Here is a 25,150-nt window from a genome sequence, read left to right on the forward strand (position 1 = left end):
TTATTTAATTATGCCAAGGAATCACATGCTGCAAAAAGAGCTGTGTGACATAACTCATTTTTTTATCATTTAATTTCATTCACACGCCCATGCATCTACAAGAGACAAATAGAAAATTAATTGGGTCAATTAAATTAAATGAAACACTAACAAATACAATTTGAGGATGTTTAAAAAAGTAATATTTATGCGCTTATCAGTCATCTTGTCAAGCTTATTTTCTGCTTGTAGCCACTCTGGGCTTGTGACCGAAGGTGGTGAGGCTGAAGAAGGATTTACGGATTTGATACACCATCAAATGGAGGCAATTTATCTAGTCTTGGAATATTTAAGTGGGATGGCTTTGAAAGAAAAAAGGAGCCAAGGGGAGAGGTAAGAAAAAAGGCGATGGCGGGGGGCATTGAGGGCTCAAGGAAGATGGATCTTTAGGTTTGTTTCTGGAGATAGATCACACCATCAAGTTGAGGCGATTTATAGAGTATTGGGATGCAATTTATCAACTTTTAGAGAGCTAATATAATGCAGAGAGTAGTGAAATAATAGTTAATATAACGGACACTAAGAACTTCCACACACCAATCATATAATATCATGGAATTTTATTTATATATATTCCGAAGATCAACATGTTTACTCAGTCAAAGGAAAACCAGATTGTGGGAGCACACGGGAAAAGCATATATGATCCAAAGTTCGGACAAAGTATGTTAAAATTTTACGGTTCTGGATTCACAACGAACACAAGATCATTCATGGTTGATTAAGAGCTTGAGCATGGTGACGGATGTGATCATCTATGAAGGTGGAAATGAAAAAGTACGAATGATCATAGCCGGGCTGCAACCGCAAAAGGAGTGGAACTTTAGCACTCTTGCATGCCTCTTCAAACTTGTGTGGCAACAACTGATCATGCAAGAATTTATCATCTCCCCCCTGCACAAAAAGCATTAGTATTGGGGCAATAAGTTATACATTTTAAGAAATAAAACCTATATTCATCAATTGGAATACTGGACTAAGATTCATTCAGCATCCCTGCTTGAAGGGGATTATTAAAAGAGTAACATGCAGTTCTGTTGTAAATCTAAAATCACATTTTTGTAATGCAGAGGTGACAACCTTTTCTACTTACTGCAAAATAAGAAAAAGAACAAAAAAACAATTTTTGAATGGAGAGGATAAGAAACTCAAATCTTGTTCCCTTATCTGCTAAGGTTCACAAAAGACCTTGATTGCCGGGGAAGAGTTTTCACACCATAGTTCTTGGGTTCAGCTAAATTCCGAAAAAATTCTTATCCTGTATTCCTTTGCCACTGTGTTCCTTGGTCAAAATTCCATAAATTATTCCTAATTCAGGTAATGTTCAAGGGGTTTATTTCATATATCCATGTATTCCTTAGCCACTATATCTCTTTTCTTCTCTTTTCTTTGGGTGAAAAGGGGGCAGGGGGTTTCTACAGCCAAAATATGAAATATCAATGCATCCCAGCCTACCTGAAGCATAATTTTGAGTGCTAATGGTAATCATACACAACGACAAAATATGTTACCCCAAGATGTATTATGAAACAGCAAGGTGATGCAGAACCAAGAAGGAAAAAAGAATAAATAGAAAGAGTCAAAGGGAAATTTCAAAGTTAGTATTATCAATCAATATGACAAAGATTCGAAAGCCATAACAATAAGCCCACTTACATAGTAATCCCAAAGTAATTCAATTAAAACAATAATTGAACGTTTGATTCATGACCTTGCACCTATGCCTACAATAATACTCCTTATCAGTTTGAAAAATAATTAAACCTTAAAGTTAAATAGATAAATTAGACAGAAATTGACCCTTGCACCTATGCCTAAAATAAGTAAGAATTCCTTCTTGCGTTCACCATCACTGGGTCATACATATATTCTATCCAACTCTTTTTGTTTTTGTTTTTGTTTTTGTTTTTTTTATGGGAATGATTACATGACTTGTCCTAATTTTAACCCTTTTTGTCACCCCCTTATCACCTGGGGTAGCCTCATGGGCTATTCTATGCAATAACTCTAATAACAAGAATCAGCCATCTAAAAGCATAAATTCTTGCGACTAAGTTGCGATGTCAAAATATTAAATAGTTGGCTCACAGCCTAACAAGTAAGAACTTGAGGTTTTAGAAACAGTTGTAAACACCCAAAATTAACAAATGTCATAACAACAAAAATAACGATGGTGAACATTAGATGACATCAAATCTTACCTGGTCAATCAAAATGGTAGCTGAAACATCAGTAAACTTCTTAATCAGGCAAGTGGCATCATATTCCTGCGTTTTTTCATTCAATTTGTTAAAACTAGGAAGCAGAACATTATAACTAAGAATTGAAATGATTAGATTTCTCAATTTACCTCCCAATCAGTTTTATTGCCACCTAGATAATTTGAGAAGGCTTTCTGGCCCCAGGGACAGTTTGTTGGATTCACAATGGGTGCAAAGGCAGATACTGACTGGAAAGGGAGCGAAAAACAATATAAATTTCTCCTATAACGACCAGGAGATCTGATCCAAAAATTTCATAAAGTTCCCTAAATCTAAGGAACTTTTACAGAAGAACCAAACTTTCCAATGCTTTTAAATAAAATTCAACTTCTTTAAAAAGAGAAAAAAGAAAAATCAACTTCCGGTGAAATGTCTAGATCTTTTACCTTATACTTGTCCAGGTTTTTCAGGTAGATTGTCAAAGCACCGTGCCCACCCATAGAATGACCAGATATAGAAGCTCGCGATGTATCAAGCTGTGGAAAATTTTCATTCAGAAGTTTCGGCAACTCCTTGACAACATAATCATACATACGCCAGTTCTTCCATTTCTCTTGAGTAGCATTGAGATAAAAACCAGCACCTGTTTGAAAAACGCACGCACACACAAGCACACAAAATTCAGTGAAGGCTCTTTACACCTATAAGTACTCGCTCACTACCAAGCAAAGCTTGTCCTTCTTGCTAACTGAAAGGTGTTTGCATGCAATAAATTGCTTGATGAAATATAATTAGTAACATGTCAACGGATAGGTAATTACTAATTAATCATTCACCCTCCACTAAAAAAGAAAGTAACAAAACTTTCATTTGGAAATTCTGAAGAAATCAGAAAATTTGCTGGAATGAAACCCCAGGTCCTTCAAACGAACATAAATTTATAAATTCCATCAAAACAATTACTCTTTCATATTATTGAATATAATAATAAGGTGTCAGTCCAAAGAAGATAGCCTAGATGAAATCTGTAATTACTGAAACCAATACCCTTGGGACTGGGTTTCTTTTTTCCTTCTTACTACCAGAATCACTCGGCATCTAACACATCCCATGTCATAATCTGAGTCATCTAGGGATTCATGGTTCGTCTCTCTCCTCGTTTAAGATATTATTGACCATTTTAGTTCCCTTTTTTAAAATTTAAAACAAGTAGTGACATTGTCAACCATTCAAAATAAAAAATAACTTAATTTAAAATACAATTGCAGGATATGGGCTATCCATCTTGAGCAAATTGGTAGGATTCACAAATTCCATAGGGCGTGAAACAATTTTGTAATTACTGCTTCGCAGATTGAAATATAACAGTCTAGCGATGCATACCGACACCAAAATCCCAGCTCTCCGCCTCTCCTTCTATAGATAAGCCTCCTATTAAGAGAATTTAGATGAAGAAATAATTAGTACAGTACAGACATAATAACAAAAGATATATGATGGCTTTTAACAAAGCAACAGCCTATCATAAGAGAAGTAAAAGTAACCATATAACTAGAAGAAATGAGGCTTAGCTACTCACAGCAAATAAATGGGTACAAGGGTTTTCCATAAATGTATTTGTGACTCCTCATTCCAATTTCCTAAATTTACAGTCTTCTTCCCCAATTTTTTTTCTTGGCTAAACAATAAGACAACCAGAATATTAAAATATATATATATATATATTTCACTAGAGTAGCGCCGTGGAATGAAATCAATTGAGTCACACTCAAGATTAATCATTTATAGAACCTACTGTTCGATAATTATAGAAAAGTTGGGACTTGCATGCAAAACGCCTTGTTTGATTGTTCATGTATTTCTACCTTGTTTATCATTGTATTCAGTAGTTTATAATTTCTCTATTTCCTTCTACCTCCCTCCCTTAGGAGGAGTGGTTGTTTCTCATTGAAATCTCAATTCGAAAATTGATGAGTAGTGCAACATGATAGCTTTAATTTAAGTCCTTGTAATTTTCAAGCAAAGAAGAAATTCAAACAAATTCCAAAGACCGTTCTTTATGGTGGTGACACTAGCTGACATCCTTTACTTTTGCGTGTGTGTGTGTGTGTTTGTATTAGACAATGATGGAGGGTTTTCGGCTAGTGGTTTAGACATACAACGTGGAACAAGGTGCAGCCCAAATACAGACACAACTTAAAGTTAAAACATTCTTGGACAAGTTTAGGTTAGAAACCTTAAAACTTATATAACAATTTTTAAGTTTTTTTTTATCATTATTATCCAAGGAAAGCTCGCAATAAAGAGAGCCCTGAAATTTAGAGCTGCAGTCCATGTATATTATAAGCTAACAAATTAAGTTATTTGGAAGTTAACTGCTTAGAATTGCAAAATGGCATAGTAATTATATCAAATAACTTGATTATGACCACATTCTAAAAATTTGATTACATGATCCAAACAGTCATTTGGCCACTCTGGTCGCCCTTCAGGTCTTTTTAAAGGTTACCAACTAACATCTGTCCTACTTCCCTGGAATCTAGCCAAACAAAGGGCAACCTACAGAAATAAATATATCTCTTGCAAAAGATGCAATTAAAACTGGCATCTACAACTACCATTATGACCTTGAAATTGATTGAATAAGGGCTTCTGACTTACTTGGAGATGTATCAGGTGCAATCAAAGCAACACCCTCACTTGAGGCAACACGTTGAGCTCCTGACTTAATTATAAAATTCTCATCTGTGCAGGTAAGGCCAGAGAGCCAGTAAAGTACCTGATCATCCGTGAAAACAAAAAGTTAGTAAATTTGGTTATGGCACATTATAATACAAAAACTTCTACAGCAGCATACCGGGAAACAAATTTGGTAAATAACTGTCAACTATTACAGGAAGCATGGAAAAGTAGTTTATACTAACCAAACAATGCCCAAAGAAAATGATTATATGAAATTAATTCAAGTAGTATTACATGCACCAACTATTATCCCAACTTTTTAATACCAACTGATGTGGCACAAAGCATGGAATCTTGCTGGTTGTAACTAAATCAGGTCCAAAGTGGGCCCAATATAAACAAATGAAATGTTTCCACAGCAGATGGTATTTTAAAAAATGGGATATAAGTTAGTGCCCCTGTGACTATTGAATTAACAGCGTTTTAGCCAGTGATGCAGAAATGATTGGTTACAAAAAGAAATGAGAAAGCTTCCTTTTCCCCATCCATCTTGCAAAATTTTCTCTTTAGTTAATTACACATTTGGATAATTCGCATCACTGCCTTTAAATTCCTTGTCAATAATAGTACTAGGAGATGACTAAGTTTGCAATTATAATGGTGCATGTGAGTACCAGAGGAGAGAACTAATTATAGTTTTTCTGAATTTGATAAATTATTTGTCCTATCAAGACTCAGGGAGACTAAATTCAAAATTCTACAGAAGTTAAAATCCTTTTTTAATTAAAAATGATAGAATTAACCATTTGGGAAACTAAATTCCTATTTGATCAATTGGGTGTGTGCCAGTGCTTGTTCATTCCATCAAGAAAATATTGCAGAACACATGCATCAAGAATTGAACCTTAACAAGCTAGATACAAAAAGAGCAAAACCTTTATCAATCAAAACCCAATATTCACAGATACAATAGATTCCACCCACACAACCCTAGGGTGTCAAAATCAGATAAAAACCCAGATAATAAATTTATTTGGAAATGAAATTTAAAAAGAAGTTGGAAATGGGTATGAGAGAGAGAGAGAGGGGGGACTTACAGGGAATCGGTGGGAAGGAGAAGTAGAAGGAGGGAAATAGATGTGGAAGGTCATGGAGCAGCCAAGAGTAGCACTGAAATGCTTGTACCTCTTGTTGTACCCTCCAAACATCTTTGAGCTGCTGATCTCACTTGGCTTCGTCTCCATTTCTCTCTGCCCTTCTTTGCTCTGTGACTGAGGATTTCGCTCAAACTCTATACTCTATATACTGCGGTAGTGAGTAAGCTCCGGAGTGGCAATTTTAACTTTATATATATTAGCTAATAGCTAGTAATTTCACGTATTATATATGTATTTTACGTATTTTATTATCCTTGTCTATTGAGAACTTCTATTGGATATGAAATGGATTTCATTGTTTCGATTATTCACATTTGAGTAGAGACTATAATTTCACGTATTTGTCCCATTTGTTTTGAAAATTTTTTCTTAAATGAGGACAATTTTGGGTTATTTGAAAATTTAACCAATCTTTTGCTATATTGCACACACTAACCAGTTAATAAATTACTATGACATTAACCACTTGTATGGGCTTACTCCACAACGTCATCTTATGATCTGAATTATTCATTTTCAAAGATGACCCCTGCAAAAATTACTCAAAGTGAACAACATTGAACACTGGACTTTCAAAAATGACATTAAGGGCCACTTTTTTTTAAAAAAAAATAAAGAATATGATACTATTTTACTGCATCAAGGATGAGATTACTATGAATAATATGCTAATAGAGAGTTTTGTATAGTTTTTAGGACAAAATTGACTAGAAAAAAATTGAGCATAAATTAATATCGTCTATACTCGGTATAGTTCATAGGGGACATTGTGAGTATCTAGTAGTAGCAAATCCAACTTTTTAAATTGAAGTTTGTTGACCTATTTGAAAATTTGAAAATGTATGTTTGCTACTTTAATAATTTGTGCCCAACAGACTCTTCAATTCAATTAATGCAGTGTAGGTTTTTAGCATTTTCAATGTAGTTTTTGTTCTTCCAAAACATAATTAAATGTTTTGAAGAGTCAACATCAACTTATCAATTTTGAAGAGAGAGAAAGGGGTTGCAACTTTGGTGACTAAGTTTGACAAATTCGTTGGAGAGAGTTATGTTGATGTGGCTCACCTATTTTAGCATTCCAAATTTGTTAAGAGGCTGTTGAATGCTCTTAGTATTTGTTGAGGCCCAAAAAATCCAGGATTGGGCCTAAATAAATTCCCGGCCCAGTATGACACCTTATCAAGAAAAGACCCGGTTCGGAGCACGCGAAATTTGTATGCACGCTTGCACGAGCCATGACCACATGCCATGCCAAATAAATATGCAATCTGCCACGCTATAGCCTATAAAATGCACTGGTTCTACGAGCCCAAGCTAATTATCCAGTCAAGCATCATATCCCTTTTGAAAGACGATAAAATTAAAGCACGCCAATCGACATGTCATGCCAAGCAGGAAATCATTATTTCACACCAACCACGCTTCAAGCTTAAGTGGGCACAAGCCACACAAATGCCCGAGGCTTGTTGACTGGGTTGTGGCATGGATGGTAATGAACTTTCATGAGGTCCATTGATGAGCCAAGAAACGGAAGTTTTGGGCCGCTTGGGAGCCCCGAAACTCAAGCCCGTTTCTTGAGCCCAAATATATGAATAAGCATAAAAGAGAGGAAAAGGGAGCCCAATACCCTAGGAAATTAGCCCATCACCATAAATAAAATAGCCCATCATTCCAGCCCATTCCCTTGGTGGGCTGGCCAATCACTTTAGCAAAAGCCCAAGCAGCCAAGAAAGTATCCATAGTCTCCAGCACTTAGCTGGAAACGTAAACCACGATGAAAGCCAAAGTGTTATGTCAGTGAGCTGCTGGGAGGCTCCAACACATGGGCTAAAAACGAACACCAAGGTGGAACACGCAAAGAACCTGGGGATATTAGAGCGCGTAGGAGCCAAGGCACCCTTCAAACTAGTGTACATGCCCATTTCTTTCCCCTCATCATATCTAGCCATGGAAGAGGGGAGAAAAGAATGAAGAAAGATGGTTGAAAATGAGAGTCCCCCATTGGAACAGCTGCGGGAAAAGCCTAGAGCTCCCTAAACCATGTTTTTGTGCGATTGGGTAGAGAGAATTTCACCAAATAGGATGATTCAAAGGAAGAGAAGAGAAAGGGAGGGAGAGATTTGGCAGATTGGGGAGGAATCATCTAGGGTTTCTTGGGAAGAAGGAGCTTCCAGTGCCTATAAAAAGAGGCATTTCCTACCCATCATCTCAACACACATTCAGAGAGCAAGCTTCATCTCTCACCCTAAAATCTATGCAATTTGAAGCCCTATTCGTCCATCTCCTCCCCTTTTTCTCTTCTGTTAAAGCGTTCTAGAGTTTTCGTCAATCTGTCGGAAACTACTCAACACACCCATTATACCCCCATCTCTCTCTCTCTCTTCAACAAACTCTCTTAGAATCCATTCCCCCTTGTCTTAAAACCCCTGTTTCTCATAGGAATTCACAGCCCTCTCTCTATTTATGCTAAACTCATGATGGTTTTGCTCCCATGCCACAAGCTTCTCATGTCAAGCTAAGAATCTACTTGTAAGCCATCGTTATTCTATTGGTGAAGATAACCAGGGTGTTTCCTAAGGTTCTATTATCCTTTCGAAACATTCTTGGGGCCTAGTCCTTGAACTCGGACACAGGGGGTAATTTCACCCATTTTCGCTCTTTACGGCAGCCCAGCCCATATGAAGCTGTCAGAACGAAAAAGCCCCCACAGTATTACTATATATATTTTTGAATTTTCCAACTCGAATTTCATGACTCACACCTTGACTAATTAAATTTGTAAACATCTATTTGTTTCCTTCTTTTTGGGAAAAATGTTGTGCCTATGATGTCATTTAAGGGACACCAACAAATTAATAGACTTATATGAGAACCTAAACATCAAAATATCATATCCGTATTGAACACCGAATTTTCAAAAATAACATTTAGTGCCACTTTTTGTAAAGAATATGACGTGAAACCACTAAGAGGCCACTTTATTTGATGACATCTAAAATGGAATTATTAAGAATATGATAGTGGGGTAAATTGACTAGTTTTTATACTTAGATGGAGATTTCCATCCTTTTTTCCCATCTCACAGCCGCTAAGTCAGGAATAGAGGTGTCAAACGGGACGGGCCGGTCCAGCACGGCACGAGCCCAGCCCGTTTAAATGAGGCACGGCACGGTATGAGCACGAATATTAATGGGCCGTGATTGGCACGGCACGAAAATTTGGGCCGGGCCGGGATCAAGAAATAGGTCCAATGAACCGGGCCGGCCCATGGCCCAAGCCCGCTTCAAGCACGGCACGAGTGATCGGTTCATAATTGTATATCATTTTGTACCCTTCTAGCTTATGATTTGGTTATGTTTTTTAGTTAAACTTGTGCTTTTAATCCTTTTTGTGTTTATCTTTCAGTTCATTGAGCTTTAGGTAATAATGAGGGCTTTGGATAGTAAATGATGCAATCCATGCATGTTAGGGCCTAATTTGGATGAATGGATGAAGAGCTTAAAGACAAACTCAATTTTGGCTACAGTCCCCTGCCAGCCCAGTTTCGTAGGTCATATTGCAAGCTTTGTTTCAGCAACCTACATAGCTCGGATGAGGCCACATTCTTCATGAAAGTTGTTCCAATGGGTGTATACTATAACATATCCAAAATTCAGCCCCATTGGATAAATATGGAGTCTGTTACCTAGCAAACACAGAACCATGCTCAGGATGGATTTTATCAGCGCGCAAAATGAGTTAGCAATTTGTTTTGGCCTTAACTTCCTCCTCCGACCTTGGATTGGCCCAAATGATATATGGCTGGAAAGAAGACATTCTGAACTTCAAGTTTGAGTGCTTAAAGTCTTAATTTGCTTAAGGGAAGCCCAATTCGTAAGCCCTTGAAGTTGCTGGTCATGCTGACCTCAGGATGAGCTATTATTTCTGGTTGGAAGCTTGGTCATGGTGACATGAAGATGAGCTAGGGCTGCTGGTGGGATTTATTAGTGAAGTGCATCAACCATTTCAGATTTTATAATGGAAGTGTTGTATGCATTAGTGAAGTGCATCAACCATTTCAGATTTTATAAAACAAGTGTTGTATGCATTAGCCATACTTAATTCAGATTTTCAGCTTCCTTAGGCCTATATATAGTGAGGTTTCCCAAGCTTGTAAACACACCCCAAGGGGGGGAGCTCTCAAACACTTCTCTAGAGCTCCCTTCCCTTCTCTCCCTCAAATTCTCTTAATTTTCCTTTCTAGTTCTCAATTGATTGTAACAAAAATCCTTTTACTAAATTTTCCTTTAAGTCTTTCCAAGTTCTACTTTAATTTTCATTGTTATGTAAATTCTTTTCTTTAGTTTCAAGTTTGATTAGTTCCCAAGTTTCAATTATGGTTCATGTTCTTATTCATTATGCTTATAAGTTAATATGCTAGTTTGAATGATTGATCACCATTTAGGCTTGCATGTTAGCTATCTTGGTTTGAATTAAGAGTATACACCATGCTTTAATTCGAATTGAACTATGAATAGGAAGAGTATGTATGGACATTCGACAACAGGGATTAGATACATGCTTGGTTGTTTAAATTGTTCTTCTATGCTTAATGGGTTCCTAATGCTTAATTTTAGGTTAGACAACAAATGATCAAATTAGGGAATTAGGAACACAAGGTTATGACCAAACACCATGGCTTAATCATACATTAGCTAGAATCAATCCGTTAATCTAATTGAACTTGGGAACTTATCTGCTTGAGTTAGTTATTTTCTTTCTTCCTTGTTTCATTTATTTCCTTTCTTTTTCATTTCTGTTTTGTGTAGGAGAAATGAATTGGATCATTCAATCACCAATCCTCGTGGGATCGACCTCGCACTTACATATGCTATACTACCAAACGGCTCGTGCACTTGCGAGTATCACAAGTTGAGGATGCAACTGAATCCATTTTGGTGCAGCTGTATCGACACAACAAGTTTTTGGCGCCGTTGCCGGGGATTGGCAACATAGTTTGGTTCTATTTCTTTTCCCTACTTGTTTTATTTTTATTTTTCATTTTCATGTTTTTCTAGACAATTTCTTGTTTTAAAGTTAATGACGTTAATGGACCAGTTGTGTTTGTAGTCCAACAGAAAAGGACAATTGCCCAACAAGCAAGAGAACTGGGTTTAAGTCCCAGCTTACACAACCCATTGGCGCTTGTTGCTTTGAAGCATGGAATTGGATGTGTGTTGATTTTCCTTTTCATTTTAGTTTTTATTTCCTAATCCTTTTAATTCCATTTCAAGTTTGTGTGTTTGTTTTAGCAATTTATGATAGCTTAATAAAAATGGAGAGAGATGGCAACCTCAATCATAAGAATGGGAAGTGTGGAGCAATGGGAGAAGTCGCGACCTCCAAGTGCATCACACTCGACCTAATCGCTTCAAGGGGGAGCATTTCAATCCTTTCTCTTCTTTGAATTATGTTTATTTCCGTCATTGTTTTTACCTTTTGGTCTGCGCTGAGTTCTTTGTTTTTCTGTGCTGAATCCAACCATATAAAGAACGTGAAATTTGGACTTACGGTTGGAAAGTTATAGCCTAAAAACTGAACACAGGTCGAAGCTGAAAAACAGAGAAACGAATCTGTCCAAATGGTGATAAACGGGTGATAGAAAGTGCTGTTTGTGTTTTTCTTTGGTTTATTGGTTTGTTTCTTTTAGTACAACAATTTATGTTGTTTGTTTGAATTTGTTTAGAGTACTTAGTTCATTTTCGTTTATGGTTTGTTGTTCCATTTTATCTTAATTTGTTTTTGTTTCTTATCTTAAAAATTTTAAAAAGATTTTTCATATGAGCTGACTTATGGTAACTCCAGTGAGCACTTCCGTCAATACAGTGTCTAGGAGTTCTATAGGCGACACCTTCGGTGTCTAAGAAGTTTGGGTTTTAAGCGGGACCATTGTGACCCCTCCAACCTTCCCGGATCCCCTGGCTGTGTTTTCTGAGGCCCTTAACTGGTCATCCGTGAGTTGCTTGTATATTCGTGTATTTTTAAATTAAGTTTATTTTTATTTTCTTTGTTTTCTTTTCTGTTGAGTCTTTGTTTTTGATTTGTTTTTGTTTTTGTTTCGTTAAGTTAGTTTATGTTTTTATTTACGTGGTTTGGTTGGTTAGTTTATTTCTGAGTGTTAAAACACATTTTTATTTCAAACATTGCATAAAAAAAATAAAAATAAAATAAAAACAACAAAACAACAAAAACAAAATAAAAACAAAAACAATAAAAAAAAAACAAAACAAAACAAAACAAAAAAAAGAAATATTCTTCATCTTCTTCATCATCATGGCTTGCCTCTATTTTCTCTTACTTGCAGAATCTGCAGCAGCTCCACATGGTCCTCATTTTTTCTCTGCAGTGCTTCCACGTGCTGATTGGCACAGTAGAGCCGCTTCTGCAAGTCCGCCACCATAGCCTTCAAGGAAGCTATTTCCTCGCTCATCGCGGCACACTCCCGTGTTCTCGCCAGCAATCGCATGCCCAAATTGGTAGCCGAGACCGCGTGGAGCACAGTTAAATTGTGGGACTCCTCTACTGCTGCCTTATCAGACCTCTGTGCCACATGCAGATGATCTGTCGGTGTGAGCTTGCTGCCAATCATGCCTCCCAGCAGCACTGCTCTGTTCGGCACTGCCTCATAAAAGTTCGGTATTGCCTCAGCAAAGTTTGAGGCCGTACCGTGATGATATGTGGAGTTTGAGAAGACTGGGTTTGAACGAGCCCTTATCTGGGCATTCGGTGGTGCAAGTGAGAGCTCAAGGTTGAGATCATCAAGGTGAGTGCATGAGGATGCCATTTGTTTTGTTTCTGGATTTTTTGATGTTTTTCCTTGAGTTTGCAGGAAGAAATGCTGGGTATCATCCGCTTGTAGAGGCGTGCTTTAAATAGACATATGCTGATGAAGGTGCCAACACCATTTCGGATTTCCCGGGCATGCTCGACCAAATCGCTTCAAGGGGGAGCACCTTTACTTTCACTTTACTTTTCTTTTTTCCGTGTTTTCTGGTGTTTTATTGTTTTGCCCGTTACTTTCATTTTCTAGAGCTTTGTGTTTTTGCCTTTCCCTTTCGGCTATCATCTTTATTTTATTTTAGTTAGGGAACTGTGCTTCCATTTCCGTTTGTCGTCTTCGTTTGATTTAAGTTTGGAAAGTGTGCTTTCTTTTCCGTTTTCTTTTTCCTTCTGCAAATTTACTCTTTTATTTCCAAAACAAAATAAAGACAAAAACAACCAAAAAAATAAAATAAATTAAAATAAAAACATCAATAATGCAGTAGAAGTCATTTCTTCACAGTGCTCGGTGTCTCGACCATTGGAGCTTTGAGTTTGGCCCTCTGGCTGTCCTCTTCCTGGGCTTCATGCACAGCCTCTTGGGGCTCACCACTTGAGCTCCCAAAGATCGCAATCTTAGCTTGAGCGTAACTACTCTCACGATCTGCTTGCTTGCGTTTACCCGGTCGGTCTAGGTCTTCCAGCTGTTTTCGCATGTCGCGAGAGTACAACTCTACCATCTTTGATAGGTTTCTATTCTCGTCCCGCAATACTTCTAGCTGGTGTCGATTCACCTCCACTATCCTTGACCTCTCCCTTTTCAAGCTTTTTATAGCAGTCTGACACTCCTCAACCATACTTCGCTCCGCCGCCAACTGACCTTTCAGCACCTCTACCTCATGGGACTTCGCAAGTAGGCGATGACCCAAACTTGCGACTGTTGCCGTACTCTGCACGCTCAGTGCTAGGGCATCGCTCACGACCCGGTTGTCATCCCTTGTCCCCAGAACACGTATATCTTTAGTAGTCACTAAATTTCTAGCCACTCCAATGGCAACATCGTTGTCCAAGAGTATTGAGTCAGTTACTGTCACAGGCCCCCGTGCGGAAGCAAAGTAGGGCATCCATACTGGTGCCGCTGCTTGGCCTCGTGTCTGAGTCGGTGGAGCTAGGTTGAGATCCAACGAAAAGGGGTAGGAAGAGGCCATTTGATTTCTCACTTCTTATCTTCTTTCTTTCTTTTCTCTTTTGTGTGTTTCTGAGTTTGTGTTTTTTACCCTTTCTTTTTTTTACCTTTTATAGACTTAGTTTTTGCTAACCCTAGCCATTGCGGTTCTGAGTTCTGTGCGGCCCTTACGGCTTATCTCTATATGTCGCCGCACCCGTTTCCCAACCCCCTTAATTGCATTTTCACCTTTCACCACCTTCAAGTGAAAAAGTCGTCGCGCCTTCCTACGAGTCTAATAATTCTAGCTTGGGGGATGTGAAAGCGGCCTCTGCACGCCGACACGTCCCTCGCCTATTTTCCCCTTGACTTCCCAGGAACCAAGGCATCAAGGACCACACTTTTTCTGTTTCGTAAATACCCGCCTTCGCACTCCCAATTCACGTTTCATTAAATTAAAATAAATAAACAAATAAAATAAATTAATAATAACATGTGGGCTTCGGACTTCATTGTGGGCTTCGGGTTTTCACCGTTGTTAGGTTTCAAGGTGGGTTAACTTTCTTTTGGGTTGGGCTTTCAATTGTTTGGGTTTTGGTTTGCGTAAGACTGTCTGTTTAGGGCTTACTGTTTTGTCTGTTTAGGGCTTTCTGTTTCGAGTGTTTTACTGTTTCATTTTTTTTCTTTTTTGTTTATTTGTTTGTTTGTTTTGTAATTTTTATTTTTGTAATTATTTTTATTTTTGTTGTGTTTTTTGTGTTTTTTTTTTTTGTTGTGGTTTATATTTACTTTAGTACCTTTCATTTCTTGTTATGACATTGCTTGTTCCTAATTTTTAAACATTGAGGACAATGTTCATTTCTAGGTTTGGGGGTATTGGAGTTTAGCATGTAAAATTGGTTTTTCCTTAATTTAATTAATTATTTTTTTTATTTGCTTGTTTTTATTTTTATTTTATTTTGTTAAGTCTTGCTTTAATTTTGATTTTGATTTTGATTTTGATTTTATTCACTTTCCGAACACATTTGATGAGATTGTGATAAATGTTTGCATGACTTAAATGAAAATTGAATTTTATTTATTATTTATTTTTTTTTCCTTGTAAATTTTTATTGTAAAAAAAAAAAAAATTTAATTAATTGATTAATTTGGCATCGTTCTAGCATGATATGTTCGAAACCTTCTTTGCACTTGCCATTTGTTTCATAATTCTCCAATTAAAGGATTTGCATGACCCAAAGAATTGTATCAAGCATAAATTAGACTTATATAACCATAAATGTGAGCTTTTGAGCCTTGTGCTTCATTTCATGAGTGTTATACACATACTCTTATTTTCTTGTCATCAAAGTTGTTGTTTGATCTCATTATTCATTGATTTGGTTGAATACTTAAAAGTCATTCATTCTTTTGCAATTCGATTTCATGACATTTAAGAAATGATATTAGGCCCTCTTTGGATCGTTTGTACCTTTCAAGCTAACCTTATGCATGCTTAAGCATGATTTTCCATTGTTAACCATTTTGAGCCTACATGTAAACCTTTTCTTTCATTTACCAATTATATTTCCTTGCCTTAGCTTGAAAAACAAATATTTACCTTTCTAAGGAACTCATGAGCTTTAATTGGGATGTGTTTTTCATACTAAGTTTAGGAATTGGTGTTACATTTTGAAGAAAAAAAAAAAATTCACACAATTGGTGAAAGAAAAGAGAAAAGTTGTGATTAAGTGGTGGTTGAATGAAATTTCATTTTTGGGTTTCATTTTTGGGCCTTCAAAATAAATTGGTGTTTAAGGAAAGGAGTATGAATCATTGTAAATGAAGGTATAAGGAGTTTTGATCGCGTAAAAGAAAAAATCTAATCGTGATGATTCGAAGTCTTGTAAACAATTGTTTTATGCTCTTATATTTTGAGTTTCTTGGACTTTGTTTTATCCATACCCTTCATTTCTTACTCACCTTACACCCTTGGCCCCATTACAACCTATGCTAAAGACCTAAATTGATCTTAAATGTCATGTGGTTGAATTGCATTCATTTTTTCTACTTTTAAGTGTTTGGCATCCTTCTTGAGATCATATTAATGCAAGTCCTTCATCTTTTTATTTCGAGTTAAGTCCTTATGGTTTAACTCTAACCTCATGTTTATAACTGAGTATTGCATTGTAGCCCTCTTCCGAGTGATTCATTTGTGAGAGGACAACTTTGGTGAGATTTGAAGTTGCATTTGTGCTTGGTATGATTTTTGAAATTGTGTGGAAACTAAGATTGGGGAATTTGTTGCATTTGGCTATCACACTACTACACTTTGAGCATATTATGTTTTGAACTTTGCCGCTTTGTGAATAATGTCTAAAATTGAGCTTTTATTGTCAAAACGTTTAAGTCATGTGTATGAGTCATTTCTCTTCACAAAATGTTCGGAAAGATTGTTTTGAGTTTTTATTTTGATTTTGTTTTTTTGTGTTTTTTGTGTTTTGTGTTTTGTTTTTATTTTTATGTTTGTTTTTGGTTTTGGTTTTGCTTAAGAACTAACAAATCTAATAAGTTTTCTAACCATTTTGTTTTGTAGAGTTAGAAAAACGTTTGTGGGTATCGTAACTGTTAAACCCTCAGGAGACACAACTCCTCCTACTAGGGATGCCTAGAGGTTTAAAGGCTTGTTGCATTCGCTCAATGCAATCGAGTTACCTACGAAAGTGGTCTAGTTAACTTCTTGTTTTGTTTTTAACTTTGTTTTGTGTTGTTTTGCTCGAGGACTAGCAAAATCTAGGTTTGGGGGTATTTGATCGGTTCATAATTGTATATCATTTTGTACCCTTCTAGCTTATGATTTGGTTATGTTTTTTAGTTAAACTTGTGCTTTTAATCCTTTTTGTGTTTATCTTTCAGTTCATTGAGCTTTAGGTAATAATGAGGGCTTTGGATAGTAAATGATGCAATCCATGCATGTTAGGGCCTAATTTGGATGAATGGATGAAGAGCTTAAAGACAAACTCAATTTTGGCTACAGTCCCCTGCCAGCCCAGTTTCGTAGGTCATATTGCAAGCTTTGTTTCAGCAACCTACATAGCTCGGATGAGGCCACATTCTTCATGAAAGTTGTTCCAATGGGTGTATACTATAACATATCCAAAATTCAGCCCCATTAAATAAATATGGAGTCTGTTACCTAGCAAACACAGAACCATGCTCAGGATGGATTTTATCAGCGCGCAAAATGAGTTAGCAATTTGTTTTGGCCTTAACTTCCTCCTCCGACCTTGGATTGGCCCAAATGATATATGGCTGGAAAGAAGACATTCTGAACTTCAAGTTTGAGTGCTTAAAGTCTTAATTTGCTTAAGGGAAGCCCAATTCGTAAGCCCTTGAAGTTTCTGGTCATGCTGACCTCAGGATGAGCTATTATTTCTGGTTGGAAGCTTGGTCATGGTGACATGAAGATGAGCTAGGGCTGCTGGTGGGATTTATTAGTGAAGTGCATCAACCATTTCAGATTTTATAATGGAAGTGTTGTATGCATTAGTGAAGTGCATCAACCATTTCAGATTTTATAAAACAAGTGTTGTATGCATTAGCCATACTTAATTCAGATTTTCAGCTTCCTTAGGCCTATATATAGTGAGGTTTCCCAAGCTTGTAAACACACCCCAAGGGGGGGAGCTCTCAAACACTTCTCTAGAGCTCCCTTCCCTTCTCTCCCTCAAATTCTCTTAATTTTCCTTTCTAGTTCTCAATTGATTGTAACAAAAATCCTTTTACTAAATTTTCCTTTAAGTCTTTCCAAGTTCTACTTTAATTTTCATTGTTATGTAAATTCTTTTCTTTAGTTTCAAGTTTGATTAGTTTCCAAGTTTCAATTATGGTTCATGTTCTTATTCATTATGCTTATAAGTTAATATGCTAGTTTGAATGATTGATCACCATTTAGGCTTGCATGTTAGCTATCTTGGTTTGAATTAAGAGTATACACCATGCTTTAATTCGAATTGAACTATGAATAGGAAGAGTATGTATGGACATTCGACAACAGGGATTAGATACATGCTTGGTTGTTTAAATTGTTCTTCTATGCTTAATGGGTTCCTAATGCTTAATTTTAGGTTAGACAACAAATGATCAAATTAGGGAATTAGGAACACAAGGTTATGACCAAACACCATGGCTTAATCATACATTAGCTAGAATCAATCCGTTAATCTAATTGAACTTGGGAACTTATCTGCTTGAGTTAGTTATTTTCTTTCTTCCTTGTTTCATTTATTTCCTTTCTTTTTCATTTCTGTTTTGTGTAGGAGAAATGAATTGGATCATTCAATCACCAATCCTCGTGGGATCGACCTCGCACTTACATATGCTATACTACCAAACGGCTCGTGCACTTGCGAGTATCACAAGTTGAGGATGCAACTGAATCCATTTTGGTGCAGCTGTATCGACACAACAACGAGCCCAGGCACGAGCCCAAGCACGGCCCATTTAGCTTTTTTTTTTTCTTTCTCAAAAAGTAAAAATGCAATAATTTGACATCTAATGTCATTGTTTATATGTTTAAAAAAATATATATTCATAAACATATATTTGATGTCTTTCATTTTAGGGAAATTACTTGGGTCCTTAGTTAATTAAACATATCAACTACAAATTAATTAAACAACATTGGACTTGATATCTAATCAATACATATGACATATACGTTTCTCCTATAATCAAAGCAAAACATTTCTTCACATATAAAATAATAAGTTGTTTAAAGATGAAAAGTTCAAGTGGACTTTGTGGAGTTGGACACTTTTTGCCCTTCGCCCCTTCATATTGTTTGGATGTTTGATTGATTAATGTTTTCAAATAGTTCATAATTTCTTGCCTCAAATGATATTTTTAATGTTTATAATTTGAATTATCTAGTGGAAAAAAAAATCAAGTGAAAAAAAATCAAATTAAATGGGTTGGTTCTTGGGCCCGAGTATGGCACGAGCACGGGCACGGCACGAGCCCGGCCCGGCCCGTTTGAATATGGACATGGGCTTTGGGCCGGGCCGGGATAAATGATTTTATTAAATGGACCGGCACGGCACGGCCCGATAAATTAAATGGGTCGGCCCGGCATGACACGAAAATGTTAAAAGCACGAGTTTAAATGGGACGGGCCGGCCCGGCACGGCCCGTTTGACACCTCTAGTCAGGAATAGACCTAAGTGTTATATTGTGGCAAAACTTATCTTGACTTTCTTCAAAACTTCACAAGGTTGGTCAAATGAAGATTTGATCTAGAGGCATTTCTAAAACAACTAGTCTTCATTTTGGTGGAAAAAACATGAACAAGAGTTGTAAATCATTGTACAAAGAACAAGCAATATTAATGATTTATGGAAGTAGAGTTTTCGCTTACAACTTTCGTTAATGTGAGTTAATTTGGAAGTAGAGTTTTTTTGCTTATGTTTGATTAGGTTTAAATATGGTGAGTATGGTGTCACAATTAAAATTACATTTGTTTTACAATTCAATATATTCTTTTTAGTCATTTTATATTAGGGTAAATTGATAATTCAATAAATAATTTGATAATAGATGTAATCAGTTAATTACATGTGATAAAGCACCGACCAAAATCATCCAATATTAATGACCGTTGGGGAAGTTGGCACAATCCAAAACCCATTAATGACACCCAACTCGAAACCTCAACTGTACCAATTAATGCCTTTTCCAGTCTCTATTGTCACGCTTTCTCCCTTCAATGATTCAATCACAGCTTCATCATCATAGCTTTATTTTCTCACCGCCATTGCACTCTCTGGTGCCTTGCTAGTAGCTAGCTTCAACTTCTCAGCATTATATCCACCGCCAACTACAATGCCTGCCCTTGGACGGCTAGGAATTTAAGTGAACGACCCAATACACTTTTATGACCAATGCTTTGTAGTTTCCGACAAGGTTGGTTTTATTGACCTCTCTCTCTCTCTCTCTCTCTCTCTCTCTCTCTCTCTCTCTCGTATCTTTATTTAATTGCTAACTTGTACCAAGTGTTTTTGAAGTTTATGGTTGGGTAGATGAACAACCTCAGGCGGACATAACAAAGATATATTTTGAATATTTGGGTTTCTTATTTTGGCATGTTCTTTGAAACTCTTAAACAGAGAAAGAGACCTGCATGTTTTTCTTGTTTGTCTGATTTTGCTGAATTTGGGTAGGAACAAAGCTTGATTGGTGGGTCTGAAAATCTGAGTGAAAAGACCAAATACAGTGCTATTTATAGGAGGCAGATTTTTGTCATTTCAAGCATAGATTTCAGCAGTGTGTATAGGGAGAGAGATACATATAAAAATCAAAGGTGGGTTGTTCTAGAGATCTATCTAGAGATTGGAATTATAGAAGAACCTGTATAAAGCAGGTGCATTTGTTTGATACCTTAGGGGAATTTGAGTTTTCTCTGTTATTGTTGATAGTGTGATTTTACTTGGATATAGATGGTGGGGAGCATTGAGACTTTGAATCGTAATTTGTACTCAAATGGATCTATTCAGAACTGTAATAGTTTGGAAGAGAAACTTGATGAGCTCCGGAGCCGCCTTGGCAAGGGTAATGGTGATCCATTGAGAATTGTTGGTGTTGGGGCAGGCGCTTGGGGCAGTGTTTTTGCCGCTGTGTTGCAAGATAGCTATGGTCAGTTTCGAGACAAGGTCCAAATAAGGATATGGAGAAGACCAGGAAGAGCTGTTGATAAAGCAACAGCTGAACATCTTTTTGAAGTGATCAATTCAAGGGAGGATGTATTGAGGAGGTTGATCCGGCGCTGTGCGTATTTGAAATATGTGGAGGCAAGGCTGGGGGATCGAACACTTTATGCAGATGAGATTTTGAAAGATGGATTTTGTTTGAACATGATCGATACGCCACTGTGTCCTTTGAAGGTTGTAACCAGTTTGCAGGAGGCTGTTTGGGATGCTGATATTGTGGTGAATGGCTTGCCTTCTACTGAAACACAAGAGGTGTTTGAAGAGATTAGTAATTATTGGAAGGAAAGAATCACAGATCCTATTATCATCTCTCTGGCAAAAGGTATAGAGGCTGCACTAGAGCCTCTCCCGCATATCATAACTCCCACGCAAATGATTAACCGGGCAAGTATGTTTATCTTCTTTTAAATTTAACTGTCAACCTCTAGTATCTTGGCTTTAAATTTTCAGTGAGGTGGAAAAAAGGAAGGAGAGATGGTTTTTTTGGTTTGGTTTTATCTTTAGCTGATATAGTAAATGTGAGTCAATTTTGGGGAGTGGACAATCTTATAAAACTTTGCAAGCAAATGTGAGGGTTTTATCTTTAGCCAAATTAGTAAATGTGAGTCAATTCTTGGTGTTTGTTCTGAAATGTTTTCTTTAAGAATGATAACTTTTCCAATCTTATGTTATATTGAAGTCCTGATCAAAACACAGTCAAGAAAAAACTATTCTGTATAAGGATTTTTACAAAATCTACCAAGCAGAAAAAACTATTCTGCTAAAAAAAACTCTATAAACCGTCAATGAAAATGGAGCCTCAAGAAAAAATTGAGCTTATCAATTCAAAAGCTGGAGAAATGCAATCAGCAATATAGACTCCTTAGTGCACCCAAAGCCGAGTTGGTATGCTAGATAAGATAGAGATCAAGGGACAAATTCTTCTTGTTTTCTTTGTATCATGAAGTCGCATCTTACACCTTACACCAGATAATATATGCTGATTGTTTAAACTGATAAATATTAGGTTTGCTTCACAAATTTAATTTCATATTCTTTTCTATATGCCCGGCAGCTGGTGTACCTATAGAGAACATACTTTATCTGGGTGGCCCAAATATTGCCTCAGAGATCTACAACAAGGAATACGCTAATGCTCGAATATGCGGAGCTGAGAAGTGGAGAAAACCACTTGCAAAGTTTTTAAGGCAACCCCATTTTATTGTCTGGGACAATAGTGATCTAGTTACACATGAAGTCATGGGTGGCTTAAAGAATGTCTATGCCATTGGAGCAGGTAAGTCTCAGGTTCATTCTGATAAATATATCTCATACAATAAATGCAGCATCTAAATCGTCCAACCTCTCAAATCTAATAAAAAGAAATGAGATGTCTGATATTCTGCTTTGTAATTGGTGTTCAGCTTCATTTAAATAGTGGTAACTGTTGTTCAGCTTTTCGGAGCTTCATACACCTGATACTGTATAAATGAGGACAGATTTGAAGATGTAGTGATTTTGCAAAAACAAGACACTATATCAAATAAAAGCAACAATAATTCTCCTAGAGTGCATATGTTAGATTCAGATGACAGACTTACTGGGACAACATTGATTTATGCTAAGAGGGATAAGTTTAGATTTAAATCAGAGGTTATCCTGAATCCCTGCCCTGATTGATGAGCTGGCATTACAGTTTCACATGGAATAATTACAATTGGCTGTTCATACACTGCCAGAAAATTCTTACCAGGACAAACATGAAATTTGTTGTATGAGAACAGTAGTTGGCCTGCATTCTTATAGAAGCTTCTGGGAATAGTGATATCAATAAAATCTAAAGTTATATGCTATAATATTGGATTGGAATATCATAGCATATTATAAATGAATTCTTCTGGTTTGCAACTTACCTCCGTTTTTCATTTCAATTATCTCAGGGATGGTAGCAGCCCTCACAAAGGAGAGTGCTACCAGCAAATCTGTATATTTTGCACATTGTACCTCAGAGATGATCTTTATTACTCATTTGTTGGCGGAAGAGCCTGAGAAACTTGCTGGGCCTTTGCTGGCTGACACATACGTAACCTTGTTGAAAGGCCGTAATGCATGGTACGGGCAAATGCTAGCCAAAGGGGAACTAAATCGGGATATGGGTGAGAATATCAGTGGAAAAGGAATGATTCAGGTACCGATTGTGAATTACTCTTTCCTTCTAAAACCGCTGTAAGATGCATTCATTTTAAGCTATAAAGGCATTCGCCACATTTAGAAAGCGATGGTACTAGTTAGGGTGCCTTTAGAACCAGCCTGAAGTAGGAACAAATGCTCAAAATCATGATACTTATATTGGTTTATTTGGAACTGTGAAATAAATCTTTAAGATGTAGAAACTTTTTATGTTCGTCCACACTGCCTAATTATTAGCAAAAACAATGATACAATTTATACTGCTTTAGTGAAGATAGATAGTTCTCACTCAATGCTGGAAATGACTCATGCAGATGGCAAAGAAATGTGTTTTTATTCATTTATAAGTTATCAATAATTTCATTTCTCATTGATCAATAACCCCTGAGCCTCTCTGCTTCTAGGGTGTTTCTGCAGTCAAAGCATTTTATGAACTTCTCAGTCAGTCGAGCCTAAATGTATTGCATCCTGAAGAAAACAAGCCAGTTGCTCCTGTGGAGCTCTGCCCCATCTTGAAGACGCTATATAAAATATTGATAACAAGGTAATTTCCGGCCAACTTGTAATCCATTTTCTTACCTGAAGGCTTTTATTTTGTCATACATAAGGGATAAAAAATATTCACCATGATAAATTATACTAAGAGGCGTTTGTGTGATCCGAAAGATCACCCTGCATTACTTGGTATAACCTAAATCTTGTTTGGCAATTGTCTTGACCTGCCACGAAGTTTTGTGTTCCTCCTCCCCTTCTATTCTTAAATTTTGTGCCTATGCATCTGCAAATTAAGGCTAGATTGTGTCTTTTTTGTTAATTTACAAGTATATCATTCAACCATGCGTATTGCTTGATCTCCAGGGAGCAATCATCACAAGCTATTCTTCAAGCGTTGAGGGATGAAAACTTGAATGATCCCAGGGAACGCATTGAGATTGCACAGAGCCATGTCTTCTATAGGCCCTCACTTCTTGGGCAGCCTTTGACTAGTTTTCCATTGCAAGATAAAGTGGCAATATAACCTTGTGGAAGCATGGTATTATTGGACTTGCTTGGTGAAAACAAGCGCATTGGTTTTCGATACATGTTTAATTTGATAAATATATAATATATATGATAGTTGAGTAATGGACTGAAGAGGAGCAAGTCGTTGTAATCTGCAATCTGCAATCTGTTTGGTGGCTCTGGTTGATTTGCATGTGGCACACTAATGCAATGGCAAACCCGAAAACTTCTCTATAAGGTGCAGCAAACCGAAACTTCTCTACCCTTGCTTTTCTGCTGTGAAGTTGCCTTCAGCCCAAGTGATTTTCATAACAGTTGAGTTTAAGAAGTTGCAATTGCCAAGACGGTTGTATAGGGAGCTGGATTTACATTGTATTGTGCGTTATATTATAAGATGCAAAAACCGATGTATCTCATATTTGTATAGACCTGCCATGGAAACAGAAAAACTTCCTTTTCCCCTCTTTTTCTTCTGTGTGCACTGCTGCCTAAAATAGTTCATGTGCTTTACGTAACAATACATATACAGTGAATTAGCTCAAGCCCTTGGAACTGGAAGAATGTAAAAGCTTTCTTCTTCTTTTTCTCGTCAATAGCGACATGATATATCACCAAGTTGATCAAAACCTCTGTCCAAATCCATTGAAAATAACTTCCATGAAATCCCAATTGGCCCAAGCAAAGGACTCTAGGTCTTGATTTTGATTGTTGAGCCCTTCTCAAAGACATTGGTCATGTGTGGCAGAAGATCCCTCAACGCTGATAGAGTAGTCTACTTCGATCTTGTATGGGAAATCCAAGAAATATACAAGTCATTTTTAAGAGGGAATGCCAGGGCACAGGAACTAGGAGGTGGTGTTGGTGTTTAGGCCCAGGTTTTGGGTTCACCCGTCACACCAAAAAATTACTCGATTTGAAGAACGATCAAATCTGGCAGGCGAATACAGTGGAATTAGAGGGTCTGTTCAAGTAGAAGAGCAAAGTCATTCTGGCCCCCATGCTACCCAAATCCTTTCTAGCAGAAAAGATACGCAGCAGTAAGGGAGGGCACGATTAGCAGATTGAGCCATATCAATTCTTCTAACCCTCCTAGTGTCTTTTCATGGTATATGATAATTGAGAAAGTAAAGAACAAAAAGGGCATAAGAGAGGAGGGATTAAAAAACCACGAAACTATACACATGGTAGATTATC

At 37.0% G+C, this 25,150-nt stretch overlaps 2 protein-coding genes across 3 annotated transcripts; one reads left to right on the forward strand and one right to left on the reverse strand.

Moving 5' to 3' along the window:
* Positions 1 to 582: 582 nt before the first annotated feature.
* Positions 583 to 6,254, reverse strand: SFGH (S-formylglutathione hydrolase). The gene is made up of 7 exons (XM_021977657.2): positions 6,020 to 6,254; positions 4,902 to 5,019; positions 3,624 to 3,671; positions 2,687 to 2,883; positions 2,390 to 2,488; positions 2,241 to 2,306; positions 583 to 933 (listed from the first exon to the last, which is right to left on the reverse strand). Exons 1-7 carry the CDS (start codon positions 6,164 to 6,166, stop codon positions 751 to 753), a joined length of 858 nt encoding a protein of 285 aa, XP_021833349.2. The 5' UTR covers positions 6,167 to 6,254; the 3' UTR covers positions 583 to 750.
* A 13,463-nt stretch (positions 6,255 to 19,717) lies between these two features.
* GPDHC1 (6-phosphogluconate dehydrogenase family protein) lies at positions 19,718 to 24,421 on the forward strand. 2 transcript variants are annotated; one of them, XM_088244438.1, is made up of 6 exons: positions 19,718 to 19,982; positions 20,240 to 21,173; positions 21,840 to 22,061; positions 22,705 to 22,952; positions 23,359 to 23,498; positions 23,813 to 24,421. In XM_088244438.1, exons 2-6 carry the CDS (start codon positions 20,516 to 20,518, stop codon positions 23,970 to 23,972), a joined length of 1,428 nt encoding a protein of 475 aa, XP_088100564.1. In that variant the 5' UTR covers positions 19,718 to 19,982; positions 20,240 to 20,515; the 3' UTR covers positions 23,973 to 24,421. The 2 variants fall into 2 exon arrangements, with proteins under 2 accessions (XP_088100564.1, XP_021833340.1); XM_021977648.2 differs by having other exon boundaries at positions 20,516 to 21,173.
* Positions 24,422 to 25,150: the final 729 nt, after the last annotated feature.

This window comes from Prunus avium, chromosome 7, assembly GCF_965620075.1.
Source record: "Prunus avium chromosome 7, drPruAviu1.hap1.1, whole genome shotgun sequence".
Lineage (NCBI taxonomy): Eukaryota > Viridiplantae > Streptophyta > Magnoliopsida > Rosales > Rosaceae > Prunus > Prunus avium.

What these genes read in the sequence shown, in the direction of transcription:
- SFGH (XM_021977657.2), bottom strand. Translation starts at nt 6,166, where the DNA reads ATGGAGACGAAGCCAAGTGAGATCAGCAGCTCAAAGATGTTTGGAGGG. An exon ending in AAAACCTGGACAAGTATAAG is followed by an intron (nt 2,489 to 2,686) that starts GTAAAAGATCTA and finishes CTCCCTTTCCAG; the next exon opens with TCAGTATCTGCCTTTGCACC. An exon ending in CTACCATTTTGATTGACCAG is followed by an intron (nt 934 to 2,240) that starts GTAAGATTTGAT and finishes CTTTTTGTGCAG; the next exon opens with GGGGGAGATGATAAATTCTT.
- GPDHC1 (XM_088244438.1), top strand. Translation starts at nt 20,516, where the DNA reads ATGGTGGGGAGCATTGAGACTTTGAATCGTAATTTGTACTCAAATGGA. An exon ending in GCAAATGATTAACCGGGCAA is followed by an intron (nt 21,174 to 21,839) that starts GTATGTTTATCT and finishes TATGCCCGGCAG; the next exon opens with CTGGTGTACCTATAGAGAAC. An exon ending in GTGGAAAAGGAATGATTCAG is followed by an intron (nt 22,953 to 23,358) that starts GTACCGATTGTG and finishes CTCTGCTTCTAG; the next exon opens with GGTGTTTCTGCAGTCAAAGC.